General features: G+C 39.7%; 1 protein-coding gene across 1 annotated transcript in view; it reads left to right on the top strand.

Annotated features, from left to right (window-relative positions):
• The window catches only part of LOC148415856 (uncharacterized), a 64,021-nt gene that overhangs the window by 27,463 nt on the left and 12,261 nt on the right, over positions 1-24,297 (top strand). The window contains exons 45-78 of the mRNA XM_088427424.1: positions 129-275; positions 604-726; positions 1,116-1,271; positions 2,906-3,022; positions 3,108-3,269; positions 4,831-5,049; positions 5,201-5,362; positions 6,461-6,592; positions 7,033-7,248; positions 8,202-8,380; positions 9,724-9,826; positions 9,912-10,070; positions 10,165-10,327; positions 11,153-11,256; positions 11,353-11,532; positions 11,614-11,823; positions 12,321-12,500; positions 12,574-12,765; positions 13,032-13,181; positions 13,915-14,018; positions 14,493-14,695; positions 16,556-16,776; positions 16,856-17,002; positions 17,130-17,294; positions 17,395-17,546; positions 18,720-18,888; positions 18,980-19,088; positions 20,047-20,183; positions 20,602-20,727; positions 21,128-21,307; positions 22,478-22,702; positions 22,879-23,005; positions 23,157-23,356; positions 23,511-23,723. Coding sequence (XP_088283550.1) covers positions 129-275; positions 604-726; positions 1,116-1,271; positions 2,906-3,022; positions 3,108-3,269; positions 4,831-5,049; positions 5,201-5,362; positions 6,461-6,592; positions 7,033-7,248; positions 8,202-8,380; positions 9,724-9,826; positions 9,912-10,070; positions 10,165-10,327; positions 11,153-11,256; positions 11,353-11,532; positions 11,614-11,823; positions 12,321-12,500; positions 12,574-12,765; positions 13,032-13,181; positions 13,915-14,018; positions 14,493-14,695; positions 16,556-16,776; positions 16,856-17,002; positions 17,130-17,294; positions 17,395-17,546; positions 18,720-18,888; positions 18,980-19,088; positions 20,047-20,183; positions 20,602-20,727; positions 21,128-21,307; positions 22,478-22,702; positions 22,879-23,005; positions 23,157-23,356; positions 23,511-23,723 — 5,532 coding nt within the window. The remainder of the gene's footprint in view (positions 1-128; positions 276-603; positions 727-1,115; positions 1,272-2,905; positions 3,023-3,107; positions 3,270-4,830; positions 5,050-5,200; positions 5,363-6,460; positions 6,593-7,032; positions 7,249-8,201; positions 8,381-9,723; positions 9,827-9,911; positions 10,071-10,164; positions 10,328-11,152; positions 11,257-11,352; positions 11,533-11,613; positions 11,824-12,320; positions 12,501-12,573; positions 12,766-13,031; positions 13,182-13,914; positions 14,019-14,492; positions 14,696-16,555; positions 16,777-16,855; positions 17,003-17,129; positions 17,295-17,394; positions 17,547-18,719; positions 18,889-18,979; positions 19,089-20,046; positions 20,184-20,601; positions 20,728-21,127; positions 21,308-22,477; positions 22,703-22,878; positions 23,006-23,156; positions 23,357-23,510; positions 23,724-24,297) is intronic.

The following is a 24,297-nucleotide window of genomic DNA, read 5'->3' as shown; positions in this document are numbered from 1 at the left end:
AAAATATATATGTAAGGGAAAAATCCATATTGCTATAGCACCTGAATCCCTGCTCCATGTTAAATGTCAGCTCATGCCACAACTACTCTTTCTAAAGTCATGCACAATAATTTGGGTGTTTGTTAAAGGTGCTAAGTCTGTGGATGACTGTCAACCTTGTTTGCCTGGCTATTACTGCGCTGAAGTTGGCCTCTCATTCCCATCTGGACCCTGCAAGGCTGGTTTCTTCTGCACAGAAGGTTCAGCAACTGCCACACCCTTTATTAATATCACAGGTAATGTCATATATGTGCAAGATCTGAACTCAAATTACGAAATGTGCTTTCTGAGATTCACTAAGTAATCAGGCTATCGATATGAAGCTTACATAGCAGATACAAATATTGTACTTTAAACATTGTTTAAACTTACAGTAATTGATAGTTCTTTTTAAACCAATTGACATTGATTTTGACTTGATGGCATCAGGGAAATCTCCAAGCTGCATTGACAACTCCCTGCTACTTCCTGTAAATAGGTTGTTTCCCCTTGGAATTACTTACAATAGGCTTTCACTTTTGAGTTGATCTAATGAATGATGACGGTTCATTGTCTCAGGTACAGGAGGTGCCGTGTTTCCATTTGCAATTTCTGGGAAGTCAACCTCGCTTCAGTTCCACGGGGCCGTGTGTCCTGCTGGCCACTATTGTGTTGAAGGGAGCGTAAACCCAAGCCCTTGCCCCCCAGGTAACAAGCCAACAACACCTAAGTGGCTGATAATCAAATTATTCTGAATTTGTATCGGGAAGCTGTTTTCAAATGATTTTTTTCCAAGCTCACGTCAATTCTTCCAATAGACTTTTTTGCTTTGTGGGTGTCAGCTTGCTTTTAACTACATTGGCTCCATAGGTAAATTACAATCCCATAAAGCCCCTAAGGTATAGCCGAAGACTGTAATGTATTGCGAATCCTAAACCGAGGCAGTAAAACCTAATGGCAGTCCAATAAAACTGTCATAATGGCTAGTGGGCTGCTTAGCCAAGGGAATCAATGTTGCAAGACCCATACAATGTAATACATTGTTGTTTTGTGTATGTGCATGTTGTGACCTACAGTACATGACCATTTACCAATAGGCACTTTGCAAGGGAAGGTGGGGGCTGAGTCAGAGGCTGACTGTGAAGCATGCTACGCAGGGTCCTACTGCCCATCTTGGGCACAGACCTCTGTCGACCTCCGCTGTCCTTCGGGTTGGTTCTGTCCACTGGGATCCGTGTCCGGACATCAGCAAGGTACACTGCACACTTTTAGGGTTTGATCGTGTGCATTAACACTGGTTGTATGTTCTTTTTTTCTGTCTGAAATATGTTTCCAAATTGATTAATCACATGAAAAGCAAAAAAAGTCATCTGATGCTGGCGAACTTACAAATCTAGAAAATGAAAGGTTCCATGAAAAGTAATTTTTTGGAGAAATAAATATCATAAAACCAGAAATATCTGTGTTAATGATTGTATTGTAAAACTATCCATCCATCTGACCACGATCCAATGTTCTAGAGTGGTTGATCCGGACGCTAAAATCCTCGGATTTTGAGTGATAAACTAAGTACATCATGGACTGGCCGCCACCTAATCGAAGGATATTCACAACCAAACAACCATTCACACTCACATCCATTTAAACAGTAAAACTAAAAATGAAGTACAACATGTCATTTTCACACTCAATACAGGAAACCAGTATTTGTAGTAACAGTAATGCCAACTAATGGGAATTGGTAGCTATTTCTATATTTGTAATATATGATGCCCTTCTATGTCTATACATTGGATAGTGGCAATTAATGGGTGTTGCTATAATTGTAATTTATGATGGACTTTTGTGCGTGTATAAAGGACATGAAAAGGTTAAAGGTTCAAGTTCCAGGTTTTTCTCATCTAAAAAATGTGACCAAGATCGATCAATTCAAAAGCTTTTCCACCATTATTGTGACCTATAACCTGTTCATGTCAATTGAAAATATATTGTTTAATCAATTTTTGAAAGGGCAAGTAAAAAAAAAAACAAGTGAAATAATGTGGTTGCACAAGTGTGTACACCCTCTGATAACTGCAATGTTTGCTATATTCATCAATTGGTGGTAACACTAAACTTAATTTATGAAATTCTGGTAGGCTTTTCTTTTTGCTTTCCGAAACGTGTCTCCACCTTTTTTTTTCTGGTAACACTGACAGATTTTTTTTTTCAAGTGTTCACTTATTCTTCCACCTTGTTTACTGCTTTTTACTTATGTCTATAAATGCTAAACCTTGGCTTCATTGGACCATAACAACATCTCTGGGAAAATGAGTTCTGCTTTGTTGACACCATACCTAAACTTTTTGGCCAAAGCTCCAAAAAGTATATTTTCCAGTTTTCTTCACATTTACTTCAAGCTTCTTAGTGACTCCTGATGATAAAAATCTGGCACATGCATAAGACACTTAGCTATGAAGGGATACAATTTGGTGCTATCTCAAATTAGAATTGGCTCTCATTAGCGTGTGGGGGTGGATCGTTAATGTAGATCACGCTGACATCCAAAGATTCTTTCATATGATTTCTCACCACCTTTGCACTTTTTTTTTTTAAAAAACAAGAGTGTTTTGCAAACTTGGGCATGAAATGAACCAGAAGCTATTAATAGTCGCCAGCTCATCGCTGACGGGGCGCCGGCTGCAGCGTGTCCTCACCTTGCCTCCCTCAGGATTTCTTATACAGGACAGTTTTTTTCATCTAAATTGCGTTGTTGCCACGGTAGCATTCTCGGTGGAGTTGGCAAACAGTACTAGTGCTAACATATGAGGACAGTTCCACATATCACAATGCACATTATAGGAACAAGAAAACAACAGATGAACTCAGTGATCCGGTTGGTCCACAGGTTGTCAGTGCCCGCCTGGCCACGCATGTCCATATGGTAGTGCAGAACCGTCCATCTGTGGCCCAGGAACTTTTCAATCTTCATCTGGACAATCTACATGCAACAGCTGCCCACCAGGTAGGCTGGTTAACAAAAGCCATCTGCACACTCTCCTTTTTTATAAACGCAAGTAAAGCTTGTGGGATGATACCATCTCGCCCAGGTTTTTATTGCACAGAAGGTTCATCACTGCCATCTCCCTGTCCGATTGGGACTGTCGGTCCATCACCTGGCAGAATCTCCCTCAATGACTGCACCCCTTGCCCCCGAGGCTCCTTCTGCAACAAAGAAGCTCTGATTGAGCCGTCTGGAGCCTGCAGCCCAGGTCTGACACCTCATCCACCATGGGAAGATTCAGGAAATATCAGTGGATGTGTGTCGTTGCCTTAGCTGTAAATACGAGACAAACATGCAGACTGTCGTTGCTCTGTAGTACATATAAAAGTTCAATTTTATTGTACTGATCTCTCAGAATTAATTCAAATCACATTTTCCTGTAAATACATGTACAGTAGTTTGTGTTGCACACTGTACAGAGAACCAAATCCCACTATTTGGGTTGATATGGTGGCTGGCAATTCAGAATTAAACAAAAAAAAAAAGGAAAAAAATGTTTTAAACTAATCGGGATGATTATTATTTTAGTTCATTATTACCTAAATTAAAAAAATCATTATTACCAAAAGTAAAAAAAGAAAAAAAACAACTTTATTTAAAGGAAGGTTAGTAAGTAAAAACTGTGCAAAATGTTCAGTCAAAAATAATGTACACTAATATACTGGTTGTTCATGCAGGGTTAATGAATTCAACCCTAAATAATAAACCATACTTTATTTTTATATTATTGTGAGAAAGCAAATGCCAAATTTAGTTTTCACTTTAGTGTGGGCTTTCATAAACGTTCAAGTCTACTTTCTGTCACAAAATTGTCGGATGCTTTTTAAATACTACAAGTAGTCCGTAACTATTGTAAATATACATCTTGTGAACCAGTTAACTAGCATTCTGCTGGTAAAACCTCAATTCCATGATTTAGCTACTTTTTAGGTTGTTGATTTTCAAAATGAAAAAAATATTTCAATAAATTCAACTTATTGCCATGCTTTATCCAAGGGAAAGATTCATTTGAGAAGTAGGCGAGCTACCTACTTGCATGATGGAATTCGAATAACTGCTGATTCAAATGGAGTTTTTCAATATTATGAGGAAAAATACAGATGCACTTATTTGGTAAACAACCAAAAAAATGTTAATCAAAATAGCATGTGGGGTAATTTGATTTTTCTAAGTAGACACCTTTTGGACAGCTATGCACATCTTGATATTTTCTCAGTCATCGTTATGATGCGGATGATTCTTTATGACCTTGAATAACTCTCAGTTCAAAAGCTGTGCATTTTCAAGAGCTTGGATTTCTTGAACTTCGAATGTGTTTGCCCACAATTTGAATTTGAAGGTTTTCCTCACTTTTGACTGGTACTGCAGTTCTCATTCTTTGTTCTCAGTAATTTTCTTCAAACATATATTTCGCATTTAGAGAACAAATCTCCAATTCACTTTACAGGGTCTTTAAAGGGAAACTTATAGTGCACAGTTGAAGTGAATATAGGACATTTAAAAAGTTGTACTCTTTTTGCCATAGGCAGCAGAGAAGAGGTGCTTTTATCCTTGATTTAAAAAAAACATCTCTTGGCAGACTAGATGATTGTTTTCATTTGCTACTCTCCATCTGTTAGATAGCTTTCTTTTATTGGTATAGTTTACAACATTTCAAAATACTGGTCAATCAGGAAAAAAAAAAAAGTCATCATAGTTTTTAAAGCACTGCCTTCACCAATGAGTTTCTCTAATGAGATATCTAACTACATTTTCTCTTTCTACCACAGGATATTTTTGTTTATTAGGGTCCCCGGAGCCTTCCCCTGTGTCCCAGCCTCATGGAGATATTTGTCCCCCTGGACACTTCTGCCCTCTGGGTAGTGAATCACCCAAAGCATGTCCTGCTGGCAGCTACCTTCCTGAGCCAGGCGCTTCCTCCTTGTCTCACTGCCAGGCGTGCCCACCTGGGAAATATTGCCGCCGTGCTGGAGCCTCACAGCCAACAGGTGGGAGGAGTCCACTTGCTGTTGTAACAGTCATTGACTATTTCATGTGTTTGTAACTAGTGTTTGGAGCATTACATTCCACCTAGCCTGGTCCCAGGCTTATGATGCTTTGGTTTTTCTTCGCGTGTAAATTAGTCTATGTTTGTCCTAGGTTTATGTTCTGCAGGATTCTTTTGTACCAGGGGTGCAAGCAGTCCAACACCACGAGCCAACTCTTTTCAGCTCAGCTGTCTTCAGGAAATTGACTTCATACGGATGTACAATGTGTCCTGGAAGCACAACATATCATGCATCCACAACTCTTGCAATACTGGTAAAATATGATTCTCTTCATTTTATCACACTTTAATACGGCCACTGTTCAATCTGTAATATTACTCCAAAAATGTATCCCTATAGGAAGTATAAAAAGGAAAAATGTTGTCAGGTTTAAAGTTATATCACCGGGGGCATTCTCAGTAGCATTTTACTCATTGTTTATTCATTTGATTGATTTATAGAAATAGTGTCGAAGTGTATTTCATTTGAATATTTAATCATGACCTCACTATTGTGTTAGCCTCGGTTACTGAGGACATGATCAAATTTGAGTTATTGACACCATCGAAATGGAACTTTTTTAAAAATCGCAGAACTCTGTGCATCACCAGCAATATTCATTCAAGTATAAAAGCAACGTTATCACTTTTGATAATGAATGTATACAATAAAAAAAAAAGTTTCTTAATGTTTGCCAAAGAAGTAATAATAATAATAAACTTTTCAAAACAAAATTCCAACATAACCACAGTGATCATGGGAACTAATCTTAGGAATTATTTCCGAAAACTAGACTTGGAAATTTGACTCTAGGAGGACATTTTGACATTACAGGTTGAGAGGTTGAGTTTGACGGTCTGACAACAAGAACCTACAGCTCAAATGCTGTCAGACACCAATCCTTCATAACATACAGTCATAAAGCAAACCAAAGGAGCATAGAGGCTGCATTGCGAATGGTACGTGAAAGGAAAAAAAAACCCAATAACTTTAAGTAACAAACCAGTCACAGCGAATGCAGCACCCTATTTGACAGGGGTGATAAAACTTAATAATAAGTATTGTAAAATAGCCGTACATAATTTGGGTAATTTGACTTGAGGGATTCAACTGTAATTGCTTCGTTTAAGTAGACAATTGTGCCACAAAGAGATGGCCTTTCAGTTTGACCTTCTCTAGTCATGAAATCATTTTATTTCTACCCTACTATGATCTCTGCACCTTTACATTTAGTAAAATAATATTCTCCTCTTGATAATTACAAAAAAAAATCCCAGTTCAAATATGAAGAACGGTTGCTCTTTGTTTTCCTCCCAGTGAAACAATACAACATTAACGCCGACATTTTTCATGCCGACATGTTCTGTTACAGAGGGAGACTGCAAGTGGGTCAAACTAGATATGCAGTCAGTTTCCGACCGGATTGTTACTCGCTCACCGTTACACCTCGAGAGTCCACATTATGGGAAATGTGACACATATAGAGGAGATATGTGCCCCAAGGGTGGGTAAATCTCGACTGTGAACCGCATGCCTTTGCCACACACACTCACACACTTTTCATTCCTTGTGCACGAGTGCAGTCCCACATACAGTAATTGCCATGACATATGCTTGATTTCCCCTGGGCCTACTGGAGTGTCCAGTCACTTCTTCATGTTTATATGTGTTTTCAAAAATAAACTGTGAACAAAGTTTAAAACAGGATGGGATAGATTATCAACTAGACATATAATGGGAACTCGTCTGGAAGAAAATAAAATATATATAGGAAGCCCTTGACTTCCCACTCAGGAAATGAGAAGATGGGGTCAAGTGCTCATAAAATTGACTGATAGAAGGTGTAGTTAAATTTTTTTTAGAGCTGTTAAAAGTTCAGACATAGATGAGCCTCACGAGAGTCTTCTAGATAAAGTTCTGAGATAATTTTCTACGACTTTTCAGGTTTTTACTGTCCTGTGGGTTCTGGCTACCCCCTGCCTTGTGAGACGGGCTCTTACTGTAACCAAACTGGTCTCGAAGTCCCAAGTGGACCCTGTGCTGCAGGATACTACTGCCCCAGAGGTTCCGAAGACTCCCATGCCTCCCTTTGCCCTGCAGGTCACTACTGCCCTCTTGGAACACCTCGTCCTCTGCCCTGCCCTCCTGGAGCAATGCAAAGTAAGATGTGGAACTTCCGGAAGTGCTACAACTGAGAGATGACACAAATTTCAGCCAAAAGGATACTCTACTTATTTAGCCACTTTCAGCAATAATATGTTTTCTCAAGAATTTATATGACGACTTCTATTATTTTTCATACACAGTTAATACCTTTAAAAACACTTTTTTCCACGTACTGTCGACTGAAAATGACATTACATTTGCTCAGGGTTCAAGCCCTTGCACAACTTCCTTGCTCTCAACTAGGCATCCCTTGTAAAAATGAAAATATGCTTTGTACTAATCTTATTAACATTTTTCATGATTTGTATTTAAGCATACAGGGTTTAGTTACAGTTTTTTGTTGTTGTCCATTTATGTTTTATATATTTATGTGTATAGACAGGATAGGGTACATAACGGGCAAAAGATAAAATCGGTCCAATTATTTTTGGCCGACAACCGAAGGGCCACCATGGGCCCCTACATCGGTGGGTCCTTATGGGTTCCTTATGATCGTTGCATTAAATCGGTTTGCTTTTCCTTTCAAATGAAGCAAACAATCTCATAATGTGCCGTCAAATCATTAATTATTGATGAATAAGCAACCACACACATTGCTAAGATGAAATGCAAGACTCGATTCTCTTTGCTGCACGCCGGTGTCCTTATGTGAACTGCTATGTTCCTTATACTGCTCAGTAATAGAGAAGAAAATGAAAACTTTCTCTCCTGCGGGCACTTATGAATCAGTTTTCTCACAAAGTGGTTTAATCATGTACAGTAATTGTAATCTTGTCTTGCGGCAAATTGCTGGAAATGTATTCAATTTTGCCATTGTGTGGTCATGTATTACAAACTCACTACTCTATATGATAATTCAATTTTGGCACTATTTGATAATCCGACAATATGTTCTACCCAGCAATTACGTTTGTGTAAATGTGTGCAATCCGTCTCATTGCTTGCAGGCTCTGGTGGCGGGTTCTCAGCGGAGTCGTGTCAGCCGTGTCCTGCGGGTCATTACTGTCATCAGAGAGGCTCGAGTGAGCCAAGTGGCCAGTGTGCAGACGGCTACTACTGTCCTCCGGGACAGAGCTCGGCGAGGCCACAACAGCATGTCTGCCCAATGGGACACTACTGCGAGAAGGTCAGACAACTAGTGTCCAGAGTCTTGCAGCTATTGTCACTCATCACAGTTAAATAGTGTGTGAGGAATCGTGCGCTTTGTCATGTCAAGCGCATTCCACGTGACCATTGACTCGCTGGAGGCTGTCCTCATGTGGTGCGCTCTAATGAGAATTTAAAGGGTAATTGTACACTACTGAAAGATAGATCATCGATTCCTAACCAGGGTGCCGTGAGGGATGCTGCTGGAAATGATCCAAATCTATGTACTTTGCCCAATCAATTGTTCATTTTTTATTTATTATTTTCTTATTTATTTTTTATGTTTTTTTTTTTTTTTTTTTTTTACATTTCGTTGTGTGTCCCCGTTTATCTTGCAAAATAACTTTTAAACAAGTGGGCTGCAATTGATAGTTACCTGAGCCCTGAGCAACTGTGATGTTAATTTCAGGTAACAAATGGCTGCCCCCTCAGAGATGAAAAAAAAACTGCTGGATTTTGCTTTTTAATTTTAATTCAATATTAATCAGAACGTCCAATTTAAACTAGTGCGCATAGATCAAATTATTGTACAAAAAACTTTTGGAGTGGCTTTCACTTTTAAAAAAAACAAAAAACTCAAGATAAAGATGCTGTGTGTTGTAAGAGTACCAACACACTACAGGAATATTTCTTCAATGAGTGTAAAGTTGATGCATATTTGTATCAACGGCGGTATACAATGATATCATTTTCCAACATTTTGGCTATGTCAACTCCTATGTCAAAAATAATTGCAATCTGGTGTGACACAGTAATTACACATTAACATGTTTTACCCACAGTGGTTCCCTACCCGCCAATTAAAAAGAAAAGTGTGCAGGGAGCAGATCAGACAATTTTGACAAGGTGTTGAAAGGTTCGCTTGCGTTGTTTTAGAAGGTTGGTACAGACTCAGTCAGTTTTTAGTCAGAGATGTTTTAAGCCAGAGACTCAAGTTTCTATAAGATGGTTTCAAAAAGGTCAACCCTTTTTAGGGCCAACATTTTTTCAAAGCTGGCTTGTGAGGTGAGGAATAGCACGCTGCAGACCACATACAATACAAAAATATCCACAAAAAAATCTTTAAATATCAATGGACATTTGAAGTATTTTGTGTACCTAACATACGCGTTATGATTTTGGCGATAATCAAACTTACTAAGTGAAGACCCACAGGAGGACATGCAAATGTCTTAATTGTGAGACAGATGTAGAAAACCCTACTAAATTCTCACAAGAGTCCCTCAAGTTTCATCTTTACTCAGTTTTAGATTTATTTCAGGATAATAATAAAAGAGCACCACAGAGACTTCAATATAAGAATCAATACAATGATGCTTTCAGGGCAGTGTGGAACCAACGCCTTGCCGAGCAGGAAGCTACCAGAGCGGACAGGGCCAGGGCAGCTGTGAGGCTTGCCCTCCTGGTTTCTACTGCCACGGTCAAGGTTAGTTCAAATGCAACTTAGCAGGCAGTTTTCCTACTCCTCTTCATGCGAAAAGGGCCTTATGTTTCATTTACGTGTAAATCAGGAACGTTCTCTGCACTTCTCTGCGAGAGAGGCTTTTACTGTCCGAGCGAATCAGCAACTCCACGCCCCTGCCCAACGGGCTCCTATGGAAATCAGACAGGCTTGATTGAAGTCTGGCAGTGCTCTTTGTGTGACCCTGGAATGTACTGCCGGGGATCAGGTTCATTAAATCCACAGACTGACATTTCTTGCTGTATATGAGTCATAAACACAATGCATTAATAAAATATTTACATTTTTTTTTCTTCCTGTAGGGAGGACTTTTCCCAGTGGCTCGTGTGCTGCGGGGTTTGTTTGTGTTGGGGGAGCCTCTGAACCATCCCCAATGGACAATGTGACTGGCTTCTCATGCCCTCCTGGCTACTTCTGCTCTGTTGGGACGTTGGTACCCCAGCCATGCCCCAAAGGAACATTCAGGTTCAAAATCTACATGTATTGTATTAGCATTTAATATTTGCGAGGCTTCCAGGCTCATGAATAACACCCACTTCTTCATTTTAATGGGCCACAGTTGCATCTTAATGACTTAGAATATCATAGAAAACTTCATTTATTTCAGTAGTTCAATTAAAAAAAGTGAAACCTGTGTCAAATAAAGAAAATCTATTAAAGCATAGAAGCATACAGTCCAAATACAACCTCATTACTATAAGAAAAATCAATTTGGTTGTTCCTTATGTTCTAATCGTATTTCTTGTGAATCTCAGTATTGCGTTAGCTATAACAAAACATCCCAAAATGTGTTCCCCACTATGTGAACAAAAATTTAGGCCACACACGCATAAACACACACACACTGAGACATCAATGGGAACCTGTACCTCACAGGAAATTGACAAAAACAATACATGACCATCAGAGAGAAACAATAATAAGGTCTCCTATTCTTACGGTACATCACAAAAAAAAAAAAAAAATCCCCGCTCTCCAAATTAACATTGAAAATATGTGCTATTTATTATCATTTAGAAGTGCAAATGGACAGCCTTTTCTCACATTCTCTTCTCATGTAGTATCTGAATAAAGTTACCAGAAATATTTGTGCTCCTGTAATTTTCCAGCACAATAACCTGGAACCCTAGTAATGAACTTTTTTGCTACACTTTGAATCACTACAGAGCATTCTTTATTAAGGCCCAGCTTTTTATGTTGCTTTTGTTTTGTATTTTCATTGTATTGGCTCGCATCTAATATATTAGAGCCCCGTATTAGGGCACGATTTGAGTTTTCGTCTCTCTGCAGTGAACAGAGTGGGCTGATGGATGAATCTCAGTGTCGCAGTTGCAGCCCAGGTTTCTACTGCTCTAAGACAGGCCTTTCAGCAGTTTCTGGACCTTGCCTAGCTGGTATCAACATCGAAATTCTTGAATTAGGACATGTAAATTTCACATTATTTGAAGGCTGTGCTTAGAGATTTTGGTAAACACTTTTTTTTTCTCCAGGGTTCTACTGTCGGGAGGGATCACAGACGGCCACACCAATATCAAATGTATCTGGGGGTGTTTGCCCTGCAGGCCAATACTGTGCCGAAGGCAGTCATGTCCCCTCACCCTGCCCGACTGGGACTTTCCGAAATGAGACTGGAGGAAAAGGCAAAGACGACTGCAAGCCTTGCCTTCCTGGTAAGCATATAACTTATGATATATTTGAAATGTCACATTCATCTTCCTTCATTTTCAACCTACTCACACGTCTCTTGCAAGGCTTCTATCAGGATTTTTCAGGACAGACTGAGTGTAGGCGCTGTCCTTCCGGCTTCCACTGTGAGGCCCTCAGGCTAAGCTCGACCAGGGGGAGTTCTTCCGGACTTTCCAGTCCTCTACCCTGCCCTGCTGGTTTCTACTGTCCAGATGGCCGGCCCGTTCCCTGCCCCAAAGGCACATATGCGTCCAGTCAGGGTCTGACCTCTGAAGGTAAACTTTCTTCCAAATATAGGATGGACAAAAAAATTGGGACACATCAGCTGTCCGGAATTAGGGTGTTTTTTGTTTTTTTCTTTGAATATCGAATAAAAATCCAGTGTTGCAAGAACAGTTTCAGCAAGTCATGTTTAACTGAATTAGTGTGATTTTTTTCCACAGCAAAAAACAATGTATAGATGCATGAATAAATGAACTATACAACGCTGATATAGTGATTAGTACGTCCCTCTCACTGTGCAAAGGACGCTGTGGACCATGTGTGGAGTTTGCATTTCCTTGCGCCTGTGTGGGGTTTCTTTCACATTCCAAAAACGATGCATGATAGGTATATAGGACATGCCAAATGGCGCTGTTGCCATGTTTAGGAGTATGAATAGTTGTTTGTGTGCCTCCAGGGTACGTGTACAACCATTGTTTTATGTCGTGTCATTTGGCGTGCAGCTGACCTTAGAATGCTAGCTAAAGCTGTCAGTTGCTTGTGTTTTTAGGTGAGTGCTTAGCCTGTCCCGGAGGTTTGTTTTGTGGATCCGAAGGTTTAGTGGAACCCTCTGGATGGTGCCTCGATGGGTTTCTCTGCCTGATGGGAGCTTCGCTTCCGAACCCCGCTGATAATACCACTGGCTCTCTTTGTCCACCTGGTGCATTTTGCCAACAGGGTCTTAAATCAGGTACAGTAGACTGGAAAACTTTGAGTTTGTGCATTACTCTTTAAATTGATAAATCACTAACATTGTGCTGTAGGTGACTGTTGGTCTGGGTTTTTTTGTGACTGGGGCTCGAGCAAAGCAGATCAAACACAGTGTCCGGCTGGTTACTTCTGCCCTCCTGGAACACCAGCTCCCATCCCTTGTCCCGCAGGAACATTTAGCTCCATTTCAGGCAACTCGCACATGAGCAACTGTACTGAGTGTACTGCTGGGCACTACTGTCAAGGTAGGAAACTCTGTGAATCGTTTAAATGATTTTTCTTTTTTCCCTTCGGAAAAATGAGTCCAGCATGTATACACAATCTCCCCTGTAGTCATACAACACACCTCTGAATTCAACTTTCCTGACAAACATTTTTTGCTGGTACAGTTATATATAAAGCTATCCTAAATTAGCCTTGTCTTAGCCAGAGACGTCAGGTAATTCATTCTTATCACGTTTTCATCACATTGTTTGTTCGATATGACTTGTTGTGTTTCATGTGTCTTCAGGTGAAGGTACTGTGCTGCCCACACTGTGTCTCGCTGGCTATTACTGCCCGCCAGGAATGACACAAGGAACGGGTCTTCCCTGTCCAATTGGTACTGTTCAGAACCAGCTCGGAGCCTCAAGCCTTGAAGCTTGCCTTCCCTGCCCTGCTGGTAATTGCTTTGTGAATAATTCATTTAATAATACAATCCCAGAATTGAGATTTTATACAAAAGCTGTATTTAAAAATCTAATCAATTTTGACTTAGCCTATATTTTCGGAAAGGCATTTATATAAAAATATGATTCTCACTGGAATTGTAACTTGTGTCATATTTGAGTTTTTTTTTTTAATTAGTAGTGCTTTTAAATAAACGTTTATCTTGTTTTGGGCCCCTGCTCATAGCTCAGAACGTATATGTCACATCATCTTTTATTTTGAAATTATTGTACTTGCTTTTAACCCAGTCCAGTAACACATTTTTGTCATTCATTTTAATGAAACTCTTATGATGTGCTTTATACATATGTAGCATATTGACATATCTGATTGTAAAGAACGGAACAGTATTTGCGACATTTTGTGGCCATTGTGATGTTGCTTCTGGTGTTTGTACCTTGGCCACCTGTGAGGATTATACATGGAACTGGTCAAATGTTCTTAAATTGTGATAATGAATATAGGTCTGTGAGTAACGTCTATCTGCATGTGTTGCTCCACCATTTTTGTTCACGTCGAGTTATAATATCGTTGCGCAAATACTATGTTATATATATATATATATATATATATATATATATATATATATATATATATATATATATATATATATATATATATATATATATATATATATATATTTACACATAATGTTATTCAATAACATTTTGCTGATCTTTTCATAGGAATGTTTTGTTCTCAGCCTGGTCTTTCACATCCCACAGGATTGTGTGAGGCTGGATATTATTGTTCCACTGGATCCACCAGCTCAAACTCTTCTGCATATAAGGTTTTGTGTTTTTTTAAAATAGAATGTCACATAAAGATCTAATAACTCCTTGCACTCACCTACAAAATATCATTTGATATTTGCGTCCCATTTCATTTAATATGAAAATCTGTGTCCTCAGGAAAAAATATTATTTCTACTTTTGCAGTGATGACCCCTTCCTTTCATGTCATTAGCTTTCCTCCAATCACAATATCAGATGAAATGTCAGCTTTGTTTACAACACATGAACAAATGACAGTATTTGTAGAAAATTGGATTTTTTTTTCTGTTTGTGCAACCTTGTATTCAAATCTAATTATGACTCTGGTCTGACAAGAAATGTCATATTTCACTACATTACTATTATAATACATCTATCATCAGGCATTTTCAAGAAGTGATGTTGGCAGTGCATATTATTCTAAATAGGCACAGCCATTCTGTGTGCTACAGTACATCAATACATGTTAAATTGCTTTTGCTCTTCTTCAGAGTAATCTTCTTCAGAGCCATCTTTGTCCTTCTGGCTACTATTGCCCCGTTGGAGCAAAAAATCCAATTCCGTGCCCTGCAGGCTCCCTATCCATCTCCCGAGGTCTAAAGGGGGTGGAAGACTGCAGCCCTTGCCCCCCTGGACAGTTCTGTGATAGACCTGCAAGTACACAGCTCTCTGACGCGCTCCCATGTCATGCCGGGTAAACATCTATTAAATGTTCGGATTTCTGCATATACGCTTGTCACTTGTGGATGAATGTTGACATGTATCTTGGCCTTAATTTATAGTTTAGAGAGATTTTTCCTGGTTGTTTTTCTCACATTCGTCTAGCTTTAAAGGGGAGCCAATTGTTTTGCTCTTATCTGGTCTCTTGAAAAGATTGCAAATTATTTTCTGCCAAATGCTATCGTGAAGTGTAATGCAAAGTACTTTCAGTTGGCCTTGTGACAACCAATAATAAAAAATAAACAAATAGTTATATTTCTTTTTACAGCCTGAAAAATCATTCAACAAACTCATATTTTTGACTTCTGATTACAAAACTAATAAGATGTCAGGTTTACAGAGTAGACATTTATTAATTTCAGCACACAAAGAAAGAGAGAAGGCATTTGATTACCAGCTCATACATGAGGAGAACAAAGAAGACTGTACAGATAGAATTCTGCTCCTCTCTGAACAGCCTCTCCACACCCTCTCTTTGATTTACTTCAGAGGTCCCTAGGTTACATGAATTTTCCAGCCCTAAGAAGGTAAAAGTGCAGCCGGAACCCAGCACAACCGGAACCCAGTGTATGTGTTCATCTATGCGTCTGCATGTGTAGGTGGAAGATTAGTACATGTATGCAGCAACTTTTCATGGAGCAAGACATTCTTTAGTACACATTTCAGTAAATCATGAGGTGCACCGCCGCTCTTGTTGTAGGTCATGCCCCCAAGGGGCTCCCGTTTGTTGTTTGCACCTCGCCTGTGTCAAACAAACTTCTCCTCACAGATCTGCATCTTTCCTGTGTCAAACAGACTTCTCCTTCTTGCAGAATGACATTCAACATGTCTTTGTTGCAATACACAGTTGACTAAAACAATGTTCTTTTATGAATACACATTACAGTCAAAGCATAAACTAGTAAAAGCATAAATGATTGTTTGATTATTAGATTAATGGAAAATGAATAATGATTATGGAAACAAATCAGTGCGTAAATAAGCATACGGTTACTCTATTTGCAATGTATCCAAGGTAACCCATCCTTTTGTTTTGTATATCCTCCTGAGATCCAGGTAATTCATTTGTGTCCTGTAGTAGACATTAGTTTTTGGTCCATGTTTTTCAACCCATTCAAGCTATCATACTAAGTCCAAGTGTGTTCAGTAGAAGATGCCCTGGCCTTTTTGCACTGATGTATCTCTAAGTATTATGTCTTGCTGAAACAAAATGGTCACAACAATGATCAGACTTCCAAGGAATAGGCTCGATCTCTGAAGTAGATGTAAAAATCGGAATAAACGGGTGAATGGTTATTACTTGGTTTCGCTGTCATAACGGTTCAAAGAAGGGTTGCTGTAGCTGCAGTGACCCATGACAAAATTGTTTGTCACCCCTGATTTATGCGTCATGATGAACGAAGGTTAAGACAAACTAAAGACAATTGTGTACTCGTTAGCTGCATTAGCATGTTTCCTGAGTAGCCGCTTCAGTTTGTGCCCTTCATGTTTCATTAATACATCACTAATGTTCCATTTATTCACATTAATAATCCTGGAGATTTACAGTGATGTCTGGGATCCTCTCCTTGTCTTCATCTGGTGAATATTAAGACAATAAATCAAATGTTTTTTGTTCTTTTTTCCGGAAATATATCCATCTTAGAGATAATGTTGGATAACTGCTTAGAACACCTGTGTTCAGAGTAATTTGTAAAGTTAGATATCCTAAATAACTTGAAATATTATGTTTGGGGTATGACTGTATTGCAAAGTCCCCCAGAGTATTTATGGAAAATATGAATTAATTTCCTGTTTTGAACATGACCTGTATCCTCTCCTTTTCTGCAAACAGGTACGTTTGCCTCGGAGGCAGTCCTAGTCCCGCCCCGTCTGACGGTTCCCATGGGTACCGTTGCCCTGCTGGCCACGGCTGTCCTGTTGGCTCAGCCAGAGCGCTGCCATGCGAGCCTGGCACTTACAGCCCAGCTCCCGGAGCCGCCGAGTGTCTCATATGCCCCAGAGGAATGATGTGTTCTTCCTCAGCCACCTTGGAGCCTGCCATCTGCCCACTCGGTGCGCAGGAGTCCAGTATGAGTCAGATCATTAAATATTGTCTCTTGGCAGGTAAATCAACTCCATATCTACTCCATAGGTCACTATTGTCCTGTTGGAACAGCCCTGCCACAACCTTGTCCTTTAGGGACTTTCAACAATCAGACAGGCGCACACTCTCACTCACTCTGCACAGAATGTCTTCCTGGATTGTACTGCAACACATATGGAGCTGCATCACCACAAGGTACTTAATTTAGCTCCGGCTTGTTTTAGGAAAAAACATCCTACCTCATTCGCGCATTCTAAAATAGAAAGAGCAGATGTAATTGGATGGATAGGCTTGTTCATAATGCCCTTTGAATTGTGTCAAGGTTCTTGTTTGCAAGGCTATTTCTGCCAAAGTGGAGCCATGGGACCGACTCCGCAAAACTCGGATAGCTTCTCCGAGAATGGGCCTTGCCCTGCGGGTCACTACTGCCCTGCTGGGTGCCTTGCTCCAGTTCCTTGCCCTCTTGGCAGCATACGCAACACTACTGGTAATAAGGAAGTTTGAACAACACATTTGTCTGGATAGACTTACACACGATGTAAAAGGAAATGCGACTGATTTGATCGCCGTCTATGGATCTCCCGTAGGAGGTGAGTCACTGGAGAGCTGCTGTACTTGTCCTGCAGGTCACTACTGCTCTGCTGAGGGTCTGGCCAGCCCAAGCGGGCCCTGTGCAGCTGGTTTCTATTGCCCTTTTGACTTTTCTTCAACCACTCCTTATGCCTTCCTGTGCCCCAAGGTATGTCAATACGTGACGCCGTCTTCCATCTCCCTTAATTGCTTTTTTGCTCTCATTTAATTTCATTTTATATTGGAAAAATGTCATGGCACATCAGGGCCGGCTCCCCCATTAGACCAACTAGGCAGACGCTAAGGGCGCAAGTGACTGTGGGGCGCGCCAAAATGTGTATCAGGGAAAAATAAAATAATAGTTTCTATTATTTCTTAAAATAGTAAATATAGTAGGCCCACATATTCTAATGCCAAGCAATGCCCGATTACTGTAACATGAAAAATAATTACAAATGAGTCTCTATTACCATGCACCTGATCTGCCACCCTCTTTTGGCTGATTCATCTTTTAGCAGACCTACAAGTAGCAGTTTTAAAGAAAATTTACCTTTGGTTGGAACATTTTATTATCTAAGAAAGTTAAATACGTAATGATTTGAAAATGTAAACACTGGCAGAGATGATTATTAACACAAGTGTCCACGTTAGTTATTATGAATTAATAATTATAAAGTAAGATGAAACACATTTGTTGTGACTCGTATCTTTTTGCATTTATCAGACAATAGATGAAGCTCTCACTTTCTAAAACTTTGGTGACTACTGTTTTCTGAAAATTTGACTGTATGTTTAATACTGATATTTGATTTGATTTAGATTTTATTAAAGAACCCCATTAACTAGTGCCAAAGCATGTGGCTAGTCTTCTTTGGGTCCGGAACAGACATACAATACATTCAAAAGAATCACATCACAATATAATGCATTTCAAAAACAATCAAAATAACAGGAAAACTGTTAATAATCCACACTGTCTATTTCAATACAGATTAGTTTATTTTTTGTTAAAAATATATCATAAATGGACCAGTAAAAAAAAAATACAGTACTTGCAAGTTAAGTTAAGTTACAATTGCACAATTTCCGGGGAAAAATTTGACAGATTAGTTTTCAGAAAAAAGAAAAAAATAAATAAAAATTTTTGGTCTACCACTAGGGATATTAGCAACTACTGTTTTAATAAAGGTCATAGACTTCAATTGGAACACTTAATTTCATTTCATTGTCTTTTGGCCTCGAGCATCTAGTACTCTTGTTAAGCAATTTCTGCAAGAAGAAGAATCGTGTTATTGTCACTTTTTATATACCTCATTAAATGCCATGTATGAATCTCTGCCAGGGCCACTTCTGCCCACAAGGTTCTGTCCTAGCCCTGCCATGCCCCAGTGGAGAGTACCAGCCAAATCCAGGCTCAGACAGCTGTATCCCTTGTCGACCTGGCTTCTTTTGTGAGGAGGCCATTGTAGGAGAGCCTCAAATCTGCCCACCGCATTCATTTTGCCCTGCAGGTAAGTTAAAACTCCTGTGGTGAATGTGTAGAATGGTAAAAACCAAATTTTGCATCAATGTTACCATCCTCAGTGTTTCATTTCTTTTCAGGTACCATGGTACCTCATCCATGTCCTAATGGGTCATATAGTGATCCAAACAAGGGAGGACTCCAGGAGGCCCGAGAGTGTTTACCGTGTCCCCCAGGGAGGTTCTGCAGGTAAATAACAAAAACAAAAAGTAGTACAGCTCATGCATGACGGAACGTTTGCATGCCCAGGCAGTCAGCGGGGTGTGTGCGGACTCGTCACACTCACGTGACACAATCTCCTGTCAGGTGGCCCGGGCTCGTTGGCATGATAGGAGCACAGATGCGCTATTAGCACGCATGCAAGGACATACCTGCTCAGTGGGAAATAATCATGTTTCTGCTTTGATTACACTCACCGCCAGCCCAATGTGGGTGTAATGCCTCCGCTCCACACAGCCAATTTAACACCTTAGCTATGCACACCTTCAATGAGTTGAGCATGACAAGTAAAAATAGTGAAGATTTAAAAAAAAAAAAAAAAAAAAAAATATATATATATATATATATATATATATATATATATATACTGTATATATATATCACCTTGTTAGAATGATATACGTGAATAAGTGTCTTTAAAATATTTCTGCCTATGTACTTCATTCTGTGCAACCGCAGTGTCATGGCACATTAGCCTTTCTTGAGTGGTGGAACTATCCACTTAAATTGGCCAAAGAAATAGAATTTCAAGTAACATTAAATCGATTCACGTATGAATTCTGTCAAAGAAAAATGTCACAGATGTAATAAGGTATGGATTAATTCAATACAATTTTGAGAATAAATTACAAGTGAGATCTAATATATCAATATGCAGTTTGTATATCTTTTTCAACTTTTGTTTGGTGGTTATGTAAAATGCATACATTGATTCAATATAAAGGTTCAGGAACACATCTCAGTGAAAAAGAGTAAACATTCATTTCTGAACCCATCTTGTCATGCAAGAACAGAAAAAAACAGTTTCAAATGATAACTTCTTTAACATTCCTAATAAGTCACCATGTCCATTGGGGTGCAACATATTCTTGACTCTTGATCTACCCTGTATTCTGTTTGTACTTCTGTATCTTCCTCTTTCCAACAGAACTGGCAGGATTCAAGGCATGTGTTCTGCTGGCTATCTTTGTGTTTCTGGGAGTGCAGATTTCACTCCTCAGGGATCATTACTTGAATTGACCCAGTGTCAGTGGGGCATGCAGTGCGCCGGACCCTGTCCACCAGGTGCAACTTAAAAAAAAATGCTTTGAAATAATATTCCTAGATTCAGAGATTTGTTTCAAAATGCATTATCCGTTATCCACAAAAATAAATGCTGAAAACGTCCAAACACTGGCAACTTAATTAGCGAGATTTAACTTTGTTTTTTTTTCACCGTCTCAGTTTTCCTGATTTTTTGGGTGTGGTTAAAATGATGTCCAGTAACGTATTTGGGCACTTTGCACTCCAGAAATGCCTTTTGTTTTTAAATGTGGATGTACGAAAGATGCTAGTAAAAATAGCATCTATTTATTCAGCTCATAGAAATTGTATTTGATTAACATTTGAGTGAAGCATAGCTCCAACAATTATTACAAATATTAGCTATTAAAATTGAGTAAATCAAATTGAAAAAATAGTAACTTTGTACTCTTTTATGTAGGCTTCTACTGTCCTGAGGGCACTGAAAAGGCTGTGGCGTGTCCTGAAAACACCATCCGAAGTTACTCAGGTGGTGCCAGCGCACAGGACTGCTTAACATGTCCAACTGGACACTGGTGCCCACTGGGTAATCATGCTCATTATCAACCGCATAATACACACTTTAAACTGGGAATACATCCATTTGTTCATCCACCATTAAAACTAAAACCAACATTGCCTCCTGCTTGCCTGCTATGCTGTTAATTGGAAATACGTGTGCAGCAAGGTATGGGATTTAAAATAATGGCAAAAAAAATAACAAAAAAACTGAAAGCCACCAGAGGACTGTTTGAGAATTGTGACCAAGTCTTGGCTCTTCAAGGCAGAGTTTGCAAGTGATCAATGACATAATGACATCAATTCTTCAACCCAGGTGCAAGGAACATAATAAATGTGCAATAAATATTCTCCATCCGTCATTCATCCATCCATCAAAAATGTACCCCCTTTTTCCCCTAAAATTACAGCCCTGTCCTTGTTTACAGGAGAGCCAAATCCCCGTCTGTGCCCCGCTGGTCATTATTGTAGCAGTTTGCCCGGAGGTGACAGTAATGGATGGAGCGGGCCCAAGCCTTGTCCCGCGTACACCTATCGAGCCTCTCCCGGGGCGGGCAGTCGGGGCGACTGCCTCCCCTGCCCTCCCGGTTCCCACTGCAACAGCACAGGTGCCGCACAAAGCATCTCAGACAATGAGCGCCACTCTACTCCTTGAAATGTTAATTAAAGTGGCGGCGGACTTATTCACAATGTTAATTAAAATGGCAAATGCAAAGTAGACACGTTGTGCTATATCTTATAATGAGGTGCAAAGTGTTGCGTGGACCTTCTCCACAATACGCCTCTCCTGCACGACATTACTCAAACACAATTCAAAGCAAACTGCCTTTCCAGGTTAGATTAATTTCAGTTTGTATGCACACTATTATACTCTTTCCCGAGTCTTGTGGCGGAGATAAGATTGGAGGAGTTATAATATGATTGAAGGCACTGAATTTAAAATACATGTGACCTGAGGTGACACTGATGATTGAGCTATGGTTTTGTAAGAGAAATCTTTTTCTCATATGCAACACACGTCAACGTAGAAAATGAAATAAAATAAAAATGAAGCCATATTGATACAATCTCTTCAAGATACTCCCTTGAGGTCTTTTTTTTTTAATGCATCCTGATGGATTCAGAGCATAATGTGTGACAGGCTCTTTTTGAAAGTGTAAACTATCAACATGCCTTTTTTCATAATCAACAATTAAAAGGAAAGTCAAAACAAAATTGATCTTCAGAATAATGCAACCCCATTAGTCTTTGGATGGTATTCTGATTAACACTTTCACTAACAATGACAGGTATAGATGTCAAACATCTGTTTTTAATGTGTTGCCAATGAATAAATTGATTCATTCACTCTATTTATAGATATAAACAGTACTTTTGATCAAAAATTTGTGGTCAAAAATCCATCTCAACTGGATCTCAACCATCTCAAGTTTTTACATTGAGTATGAATTAAGCAGGCATTTTGTCACTTGTTGAGTGGAACTTCAAATTTTCTCAGCGCTCAGGTAATGAGCCATTGATGGCTCCGCTTGCAAATATCACATGACCAAACTTAGAAAACATTTCAGTTGACAGCAAGCAGCAAAATGGCCACTCCCTGAGAGCCATAGCAAGCGCTGGATTTTGCAGCTGAATTTATTTTCCACAAAATGAATTACAGTGAGATGTTTAGACTTGTTGGGGCGCATAGAACACATTTTTGGAAATACATTTTGGGAGTTGACTTCACCTTTAAATAGATACCTTCCTAAAATCTGGCAATTTATACTTTTTCTCAGGGATTGCAAACTATACCAGCACTCCTTGCCCACCTGGATTCTGGTGTAGTGGTTCTGGAGCTCCGATCTTCTGTCCAGCCGGCACAAAAAGGACGCTTCCTGGTGCTGCTGAACCCAGCCAATGTGAGCCTTGCGCTGGGGGGACTTATTGCCCAAACCCCCGGGCAACTGGAAAGCCCAATGTGGAGGGTATCCCATGCAGGGCCTCTTATGAATGCCCCATGGGTAGGTTTAGCCACACCTTTCAAAATACTGCCATCTACTGTACAGTGGAATGACAAATTTTGAGCATAAATATGGAAGGAAAAATGCCTGGAATTCCATTGCTTATACAACAATCTATATCTTCTATTTTTAAATCCACCATTTGGACCATACTGAACTTTTTGCTTACTCTTTAGGTTCAGTCTCGGAAAAGTTGTGCAGAGCTGGCTCATACTGTGGCCCACAGACTGCTGAGCCTCAAATCTGTCCAGCAGGTTATGTTTGTACAGCAGGGTCACCGTCCTACAATCTCCCTGAACAACTGTGAGTGTGCTAACATTTCAGTATCCAAATGTACCCTATTTCTTGGCACAGGAAACTTTTTAAAGTGATTTAGATAACAGGGGCTTAGCAGAATTGGACTGGCTCTGCAGTGGGCGCTTTTACGAATAACCTTGGTGCCCGCCCTCCACAGCTGTCCATTTCCCTTCTACTGCCCAGCCAACAGCTCTTCAATGAAATCTTGTGATGGAGGCTCAAAGGCTGTCAACACCAGCGGGCTTCGAGGATCCAAAAAGTGCTGCTGCAGTGTATGTGAGGGTGGCACCTGTCGACCCTACCTATCAACTGTCTTACAATGCCTGCCATGCCCTCCAGGATACTTTTGTCCACCGGGTGGGTCCGTCCAAAACAGGACACAGTCAATGTCATGGCTGTTTGTAAATGGAAATAATAAATCAATGATCGCTGTTTAGACAAGAAGGAATGCTATCATCGCATATAAAGAATTAATGCTATAAAATTTCACTGTCAATGGTTTTTAATTTAGGTACTGACGACTACAAGAACAACTCTTGCCCAGAGGGATATGTATGTCCATCTGGATCCACACGTCCGACACCTTGCCTCCCTGGCTCCTTTGGCAACCAGACCAAGGCTCAGACACTCACGGATTGTCACCCATGTCCAGCTGATACCTTCAACCACCTGCTTGCCCAAAGGGCTTGCTTCCCTTGTGGCAGCTCTTCCACTTCACCACCAGGTTATATTAAATCATCCATAACTACGCTCCATATTGCTGTAAATGTTTTTAAATGCCGCCAAAGAAAATATAATTTATAATAGTTCAAAGATATAAGCCATTAATTGCACATATTTTCATTATTTAAAAATATAAGAAAGTATAGAATTAGCCATTTTTTTAAGAGATCAGATTACTTCAGCAGGTGCAGAAAGGCCCATTTGGAAATATTCTTAAACTCATTTTTGGATGACAAAAAGTACAACTTTAAACAGAGTGCTGTACCTTCCCTGTTTGAGTCTTCATAGCATTAAAAATTGCATGGCAATAAATTAGATTTGCTAACCTCTGCAGAAAACCCTTTTAAAATCTCATGCTTGAAGTGGCTTCACATCACCCCAGGGGTACTGAAAACCCCATTTGAAAACCGCTGGGCTAAGGAACCAAGATTAGAGATTTTCTTCTTCCATTTTTTTTCTTTCTATTTTTTTTTTTACGGGGGGAGGGGGGGGGGGGGGGATATTATTCTTTGTTAATGACTGTGAACAATCCTGAGGTTCTTCTGGCTATTAATGCAGCGAGGGAGATCTTTCCT

The sequence above is a fragment of the Hippichthys cyanospilos genome, chromosome 11 (assembly GCF_059441005.1).
Source record: "Hippichthys cyanospilos isolate Australia breed blue-spotted pipefish chromosome 11, RoL_Hcya_1.0, whole genome shotgun sequence".
Lineage (NCBI taxonomy): Eukaryota > Metazoa > Chordata > Actinopteri > Syngnathiformes > Syngnathidae > Hippichthys > Hippichthys cyanospilos.
This window is presented reverse-complemented; position numbering and strand designations above follow the sequence as displayed.